Genomic DNA, 8,615 nt, shown 5'->3' with positions numbered 1-8,615 from the left:
GGTGCCTGCCGCCGCCCCAGCCCTGTGCAAACCAGGTACCGAGCGCGCTCTGCCTGCCCTGGGTGGCAGTTTAGAAATGGGTCCGAGTGTTTTATTTAGAGGGGTGCTTCCCATTGAATTTTAAGAATTAACTTTTAGGCCACTTTCCTCATCTTATTTACACTTCAACATTGAACTAAGGCTGGAAAGAAATACTTGCCAAGTCTGATACGTGAGCACCATGGAGCTTTAACAGAAGCCCAGCTTTCCTTTTAAAAAATAAATCCCTGAAAGAACCAGAACAACATAGAGTGTGCGCCTGGCACACCGCTCGTGGCAGCCACCCCGCAGCTGGCTTCCGCAGCTGCTGCCTGAGCGGTGGACTCGGCCTCGTCCCGAGCTCAGCGGGAAAGCGGGCTGCTCTCCCCGCTCAGCCCGGCTCTGAAGCGCACGGTGCTGCGCCACCTCACTGCCTGGCCTTGCTTGGTCCTGGGAACAAAATTCTGTGGGCGCTCCAGGTCCATGCTTTTTATCTTTTCTTTCTTTTTATTCTTTGTGAGTATGTGAGTGTGTGTGAGTGTGTGTGTGTGGGTGTGTGTGTGTGTGTGTGTGTGTGAGTGTGTGTGAGTGTGTATGTGTGGTTTTTGTTTTGTGGTGTGTTTTTTAAAGGGAAGAAAAAATGTCCTGCATTTCCCACCCATTGTCTGAAGTGTAAGAAGTGCCCGTGTAAAGTACACAGAGTTAGAGATGCTCAGAGCAGCTTAACCAGGGCCTCTCTCAGGGCGGGTGTGGCAATGCGCTGTTTCTACCGCTGGTGTGATTGCTGGCTGAAGTCTGATGGTGAAATTGTTCACATGCCTGCAGAGGCTGCACATTTTCCTTGGATATCATTACGTGTCTTAGCTCTTAAATTTCAATTTGACTAAAAAAAATACAGCTTTACTAGCTTTGAGTTGTTCCTTCGCTGGCACAAACCCTGCTGGGCTCTTCACTGCACTCGTGTTCCTCCTGTTCCGAACCTGAGGGAGCAGGCAGCTTCCGGGTTCAGGGTCACAGGCCAGTGGCAGGCGGCACACTGGTCAGGTGCCTGTCTGCCTGGTAAGCCTCGTGTCTCATGGCCTGACGGTCTCCAGGACTGTGCGGTCGGTTGCCTCATCTGTGGCTTCAAGCTTTCCCAGGAAGTGAGAATGTTACATAAATTTTATACAAAAAGTCACTTTGTATTTTAAGCGAGGAGAAGACATATACCCTGAAGTGGAGGCGGAGCTCAGCCTGGCGCCACCTGCCTGAGGCCTGGCGGCCTCCTCCCGGTTACTCTGGGAGCCGGTCCGCACCAGGCACTGCCGGGCCTCCGCAGGCCTCGGGGTCCCACGGCGCGGTGGGCACGTGGGGGGCACTGGCCGTCCACACAGCGGCCTGCTGCGGTGAGGGCAGGTGGGGGCTAGCCCCCTGGAGGGCAGTGGCGTTGGAAGACTCTGCCTGTCGGTGGCCATTCCTGCCGTGTGGAGGCCGCCACCTTCCCCTGGGCCGCAGGGTCCAGTGTAGAAGCTCCGGCTTCAGCGTGGTCTGTGGTCAGTCCCGGGAGCTGGCCGCACAGGCTGCTCAGAGCCGGCCTGGAGAGGACGCAGCTCGTGGGGGCTCCGCGCTCAGGTGTGGGGCGGGGAGGCGGCGCTGCAGCGAGCTTTGTCTGCCGCGGGAATGGTGAATTTGACAAGTTCCTGTTCGCTCTCTTTCTAGCTTCAAAATCTATGCAAGAAGGCTGGGGCAGTGGTGGGGACGACATGAGCCTCGGCCCCAGTCAGTGGGACGACGAAGAAGGGGGCATGTGGAACAGTGCCGCCTCCCAGGAAAGCTCCTCCTCCTGCAGCTCCTGGGGGAACGCCCCCAAAAAAGGACTCCAAAAGGTGTGCGCCCCCGAAAGAGGGTCTAACAGTCGCCTAACACACTCCCATTCCAGCAGTGTCACTGCAGCGAAGGGGGGTGGGCCTGAGGCCCTTCCCGGGCCTCTCCTGAGCGCGGGGGTTTCCTAGCGACCACACGACCACACGGAGTTGCTCTCCCCCGCGGAGCAGAGGCGGGTGCGGTGCCGCTGACCTGTTAGGCTCCTTCCTCTTTAAGAGACGAGGGCCGTGCGCCCCTGGGCGGCCCCCAGCAGGCAGCCTCTGGAAAAGCCGAAGTCGTGTGTGCACCGGGAGACTGCCAAGTAGATCTCAGTCTAAGGCGGGAAATGAAGACGGGAAGGGGTTGTAGGACAGTCTCGGAGAGGGAGGCCTTTCTAAAGCCAGAAAGGGACGTCTGGCAAACCGCGGTCGGTAAAGATGAAGCTGCGTGACATCCAACACCACATTCAAAGCAGGAAACAGCTACTGGGAAAGTTATCTGTGACTCAGGTCACAGAGCTGGGATCGCCCTAGTCCAGTGGTCGGCAAACCGCGGCTCGCAAGCCACATGCGGCTCTTTGGCCCCTTCGGTGTGGCTCTTCCACAAAATACCGGCTCTTCCACAAAATACCGACTTCTGCGCATGGGCCACGAAGTTTCAATCACACTGTACATGCGCGCTCGCACGTGTGATTTTGTGGAAGAGCCACACTCAAGGGACCAAAGAGCCGCATGTGGCTCACAAGCTGCGGTTTGCCGACCACGGCCCTAGTCTCAAAAGGTCCTGTCGCTTCTCAGCCTTTTGGCTAAGATCAAGTGTAAAAGGGGCCCTAGACACTGATTTTTTAATATATATGTATATGTTTTATTGATTTCAGACAGGAAGAGAGAGATGGAAACATCAGTGATGAGAGAATCATTGATCGGCTGCCTCCTGCACGCCCCCTACTGGGGATCGAGCCTGCAACCCAGGCATGTGCCCTTGACCAGAATTGAACCTGGGACCCTTCAGTCCACAGGCTGATGCTCTATCCACTGAGCCAAGCCAGCTAGGGCTGATTTTTTTTGTCAACCAGTAACCCAATAGAAAAATGAGAAAGAATGTGAATAGGTAATTTCTAGAAAAGGATACAAATAGCCCTTAAACAGAGGGGAGGACAGCAGCCTGACCTGCAGGAAGTTCAGTTTAAAACAGCATGAGAGGTGCCCCTGTTCACCTCCGACCAGCGGAGATGTGGAACGGAATAAACGCTCTGCCTGCAGAGCCCTCAGAGCTGTCTCCGCCGGCCGGCCGGTGGGTGTGGACTAGCGCCGCCCAGCGGAGGCCAGGGGTACGTGTCCACGCGGCAGGCCGGGCGCAGCGCTTCCCGTGGTCATGGGGCTAGCGAATGGCATTTGTACACAGTCTTCTATTGTGGCATTTTTTTTTAGTTAAAAAAGAAAAAACATAACTTAGATGTACATCGATGGGGTAACTAGTTAAATTATGCCACATCCATATTATAGAAAGTTAAATATTTTAAAAGAAATTCTATATATATTGATATGAAAAGATCACCAATATATATTGTTAAATAAAAAAGGTAAGATACAGGAAAGCGAGTATAATACCTTTGTGTATAGTACTATAGGCTCATATCACTTTAGGTGGGGAGGGGAAAAGAAGAGAAAGGTGTGTGTGTGTGTGTGTGTGTGTGCGCGTGCGCGTGTGTGTGTGTGTGTGCGCGCATGCGTGCACACTTGCAGCTTCTGTGGAATTGGAAGGTCTCCACGGGGGTAGGTAAGACACTGCTCAGTGGTTTGTCCTTGGAGAGAACGAGAACGGGCGGGAGGGGGTGCAAGAAGGTGCTTTCGTGTGTCCCTTTTTTCTACTTTCAAAGCACATCAATGTAGTAACTGTTGCCAAAAGTTTGAAAGAGCATTCAGTGGTCAGCAAGACAAGGAGTAGATGGGACTGCAGGCATCGCAGAGCAGTCCTTCCATGAGCAGGCTGGCAAATCATCCAATTCTGGGGGCGCCAGGAATGCCACCCTGGTCCGTGAGACTGGGACCCGGCGAGCCGGGGCATTGCAAGGGAGAGCAGCCTCCCGTGGTTAGATGGCGTGTGGGGTTAGCCTGCAGTCTCAGAGTGAGGGAACCCCTCTGCCCCGCATCTGCCTCCCTCCTTCCTCTCCCTCCTTCCTCCACTGTTTTCCCTCCACTGCTTTCCCTACCCTTGGGGCTGTAAGCAGTGAATAGTTAATAGAATTAAGAGGTTTTTTGTTCCTTCTTGTTACCTTTTTGTTCTGTTGGAAGGAGCCCCCTGAGTTCTGCTGCCTTTTAGGGTAAAGCTTATAAAAGGGCAAAGCCTGTGGCTTCAGTGAACTTGGCAGTGGGTGCAGTGCTAGCAGAGGGCAGGCTCCCAGGGAGTGCTCGCTGCGATACTTGTAGTGGAAGTGACACCACTTACGCTGAACTGAATCCATCCTCGGGGAAGAGATGCTCATGCTTTTTTAAGTCCATGAACTTCACACATGCCCACCTCAAATGCACCCAAAGCTCAACGTTAATACCAAAGGCTTCTGTGGCTTTTAGAGGCCCCGGAGTGTAGGTCTCCCCATGTCTAGAAGAAAGTCATGGAAATGTGACTCACAGACCCCCTCGCCCTCGCTTCGTTCCAGGGCATGAAGACATCTGGCAAACAGGACGAGGCCTGGATCATGAACCGGCTCATCAAACAACTCACCGACATGGGCTTCCCGGTGACTGCGTCTTGTTCTGCCCGCCCCTCTCCGGGGCCCCGCATGGCCTCTGTCCTGCCCACACTTGTCGTGTAACAGGAAGGGATGAGATGGTTGGCATGAGCTGCCTGGGAAAGCCCCTTCCCGGGCCCTGTTTAGGGAGCAGTGCTCTGAGCCACAGCGAAGAGCCGTGTCCTTTCTATGAGGAAGGGCGCGAGAGCCTTTCCCTAGAATTAAAAGTCCTGTGGTTTTTAATTTTCAGTGGTTTATACATTTTTATATTTTCATTTACAATTAAAAGTGAGTTTTTATTAGTGTACGCGATAGATTGACAGAGACCCCAAGAGAGGACTTAGTATAAAGGGAAACTGTGCAGGAAAAGAACCCTAACCAAACCCGTTTAGTTCCAGGCGATGTGTAGGGAGAGTTCAAGGTCGCTGGCTGTTCCTCTGAAAACGTGTCACAATCTGTTCGGTGCCTCAGATCGAAGGGTGGGAGCTCGGAGAGCGAGGGGTACCCCTGCGTCCGCCCAGCAGTCCCGCCAGCTGTCTCCACGTCTGTAGTCAGACGGCGCTTCCCTTTCGGTGGCTGTGGGTGCCCGGCGCTCGGGAGCAGTTGCAGTCCTGGCCCTGAGCCGCGTGCGGCTCCAGTGTTAACACCGTCTTTGCTCTCGCAAGTCCCTTTCACGGGGCATTTTCTCAGGGCAGGTGTCTTATTTGTGAGACATTTAACTCTAACGTCAACAGGGAAGAAAGGTGCGTCCGTGCCAAGCCGGTCATGCTGGGTTAGCAGCGGGCCTGCCCCGAGTGGCTGCTAGAGCTCTTGGTAAGCGTTCCTGTGCCAACACCCACTCTAATGACAGCCGTCTTCCCACAGAGAGAGCCAGCTGAAGAGGCCTTGAAGAGTAATCACATGAACCTTGACCAGGCCATGAGTAAGTCACACACGGACAGTCGCTGCTGAAAGGCGCCGGGCGTGGGGTTCTGATTTCCAGAGCGTGCGTGTAGTCGTGGATGAGGGTTGGATACGTGTTGGGTGGACAGGGCGGGCCCCGCGGAGGAGGAAGTGTGTGATGTGCCCCACAGGAAGCACGTGTTCAGTGCGCTCCTGCATGGTGGTGTGTCCCCAGCAGCTAGAAGAGTCCTGGCAACCAGGAGGGCCCAGCCCGTGGAGATCGGTGGCTGTGGGTGGGACAAGGGAAGGCCCCTCTGAGAAGTGGCCACCAAAGGGGGTCGGTCCCAGGGGAGAGGACGGCTGAGCCCTGAGGGACTGTGGCCAGACGGAGCGGGTGCACCATCGGAGCGAGGGCTGGGAGCAGGGCCTCCCTGTTTGCGGGACCGAGGGCAGTGCCTCAGGCTGTGTGTGTGCTACAGGTGCTCTGCTGGAAAAGAAGGTGGACATGGACAAGCGTGGACTGGGGGTGACCGACTACAATGGGATGGTCACCAAGCCCCTTGGCTGCCGCCCACCAATCTCCAAAGAGTCTTCCGTGGACCGCCCCGCCTTTCTTGACAAGGTAGGAAGGAGGGCTTTCGTCTGTCTGTGTGAGAAGAGGCATTTTTCATTTTATCTGTGTCCTTAAGGGAAGCCAGATGAAGAGCTGGCTGGACAGTGATGTTTCAGTGACTTTTCCCAGTTTCTCTAGTAGATATAAATGTTTAACCCAAGAGAGGGAGCGACGTGTTCTGTGATGTGACGAGGAGTAAAAAGTACTAAATTTGACAACTGATTTCCATTGTGTTGGGTGAACTTGCTGGGTTACCTGCCTCCACTTGTCCAGCAGACAAGGGGCGTCCCCTCCCGGCGTCCCGTCCAGTGGGCGCGCACACTGCTTCCGAGCGGAGGTGCCGTGTTGCATGTGAATCTGAGAAAGGGGCAGAGGAGGCCCGGGCCCGCTGGCCCTGGCTTGGCTCAGCAACGTCAGACCGCGTGCTGGTGTCTGTGCGGTCTTCCCTGGGATGTCGAACACGTGCAGTCACTGGTCAGTCCTTTCAGCGAGGGTGTGACCACAAAGCCTCCCCTTTGGTTCAGTCCAGTGCGGAGCCTGGGAGAGAAGCTGGAAGGCAGAAAGGACACATGAGGAAAGAAGGAAAGGCTCACAGGAGGAGAGGGGGCTCCTCTCTCTTCTCAAAGAAGCGGGGTCCTTGGCCCCACGCGCCCCCGTGGAGAGCGGGGTGAGGCCCGTGGCCCGGCCCTGCATCAGTGGCCGGGGCTCTGCGCCACCGTGCCCAGTGATGTTGGAATTTCGGATAGACACTTTTTGGAGCTACTATATTCTAAAATATTGTTTGTTCTTTGTCTGAAATCCAAGTTAGCTCGGCATTCTGTATTTTCATTTGCTCAATGTGGGGGCCTGTCTGGTTTCCTTACCTTTAACTGGTGGAGTAATACTGCAGGCTTGTTGGGAAGTTAGATGAGTTAAATTTGCAAAGGGTCTGACGCACAGGATCACCTCAGTGAATGTAAAAAAACCCTATAGGATCCTGGCTGTTGTCTTGCTCACCCGTTTATTAGATTGGACCGCACGAGGTGCTGTGTGTGTCGGTCTAAAGCCGCGGGCTGTCAGCAGAACGCCCCGAGCCCACCCAGAGCCCGGGCAGCGCCTTCGGAAGGAGCTGCTCAGTGGAAATGGTTGCAAAGGGTTTCCAAACCCGTTTCTGCTCTGTCTCTTGACTCCCTGGGCAGGCTCAGAGCGGTGAGGGTGAGGCGCTAATGTATGTGTTTGTAAAATAATTGTGGACGTGAAAACAGCATCTTAATCCTGTCTCTCTTTTCTCTTCCCTCCTCTTGCCCACGTTCTCCACTCTGTTGTCGGCTTTCCTCCTCTTTGAATTCTTTCTCACCCGCGTGCCTGTGTGTCCTTGGGAAACGGCTTTGTGCTCCGTGCGACGGGCACTGCACAGCTCACCCTTTCTCTCTCCAACCAGGACGGCGGCCTCGTGGAAGAGCCCACGACTTCACCATTTTTGCCTTCGCCAAGCCTGAAGCCCCCCCTTTCAAACAGTGCACTCCCCAATCAGGCCCTGGGTGGGATTGCCTCAGGGCTGGGCATGCAAAACTTGAATTCTTCTCGACAGGTAAGGCGTGGGGAGAGCCTGTCCCTTCTTATCTTAATTAGCTCTGTGCTCTGAGGTGGTGAGCGTGCGGGTCGGAGTGCTGGGAGGAGTTCCTTTGGGGATCAGGCCTTGGTGGCCGTGTGGGGGTGCTGCACGCCTGTATGTTTTTCCCGGAACTGAGATGCACCAGAGCTCAGCCCTCGGGGCTCGCTCGCTGCTCTTCCAATGGAGCACGCTGCCGAGCAGCCTCCGCGGCCAGACCTGGACGCGCACCGAGCCTTCGCTACGCTGGTGCCGGGACCACCACCTCCCCTTGTCCCAGAACCAGAGGTGACAGCCTCGGGAGGTGAATCGCTGTCACCGTCACTGGAGGGAGGACCTGTCCCGTCTGGAGGGCGTCCCTCTCGTGCCTGTCCTCCTGATGAGGCTGCCACACACACACCTTCACGACTTCTCTTCAGTAGATGCTGTGACATTTAGGGGGGCCGAGCAGCCCCCCGCCTGCCTGTTGTCGGGCTGATGATCAGCAGTGTGTCTCCCACTGTCTGCCTGACCCTCGGGGTCTGACATAGCCGACCATGGCTCAGTGGGACGCCCGCAGGGGGGTGAGGGGTCCTGCCCAGCGCCCGTCGCAGCGGGAAGTGCAGTGTCCACGTGAACCACCTGGCGGTGCCCGTTCACCGCTTGTTGTGGAATCGTAGTTCCATTCGCTGTGAACACCGGCGCCTCCCTCACGCTCCCTGTCCGCCGCCCTTAGGAGCGGGCCGTGTGCGCTAGCCTCACCCCGAGCCCTGGATTACCAGCTGCTTCTCCCGCGACAGCCTTGTCTCGGGACCCTGTAACCGGCGCTTCTGTGGTTAAACACAGGCCCGCTCCCCGGGCTGGTTCCCCACCACTGCACGGCGGCTCTGACCCCGTCCCTCGTCCCCGCAGATACCGAGTGGCAATCTGGGCGTGTTTGGCAGCAGCGGAGCAGCACA

At 55.9% G+C, this 8,615-nt stretch overlaps 1 protein-coding gene across 1 annotated transcript in view; it reads left to right on the top strand.

Moving 5' to 3' along the window:
* Nucleotides 1-8,615, top strand: part of TNRC6C (trinucleotide repeat containing 6C) — a 39,970-nt gene that overhangs the window by 16,344 nt on the left and 15,011 nt on the right. The window contains exons 4-10 of the mRNA XM_014531731.1: nt 1-35; nt 1,717-1,883; nt 4,520-4,600; nt 5,456-5,513; nt 5,953-6,095; nt 7,507-7,656; nt 8,569-8,612. Coding sequence (XP_014387217.1) covers nt 1-35; nt 1,717-1,883; nt 4,520-4,600; nt 5,456-5,513; nt 5,953-6,095; nt 7,507-7,656; nt 8,569-8,612 — 678 coding nt within the window. The remainder of the gene's footprint in view (nt 36-1,716; nt 1,884-4,519; nt 4,601-5,455; nt 5,514-5,952; nt 6,096-7,506; nt 7,657-8,568; nt 8,613-8,615) is intronic.

This window comes from Myotis brandtii, unplaced genomic scaffold, assembly GCF_000412655.1.
Source record: "Myotis brandtii unplaced genomic scaffold, ASM41265v1 scaffold825, whole genome shotgun sequence".
Taxonomy (NCBI): Eukaryota; Metazoa; Chordata; class Mammalia; order Chiroptera; family Vespertilionidae; genus Myotis; species Myotis brandtii.
Note: the sequence above shows the minus strand (reverse complement) of the source record. Positions and strands in the feature narration are given on the sequence as shown.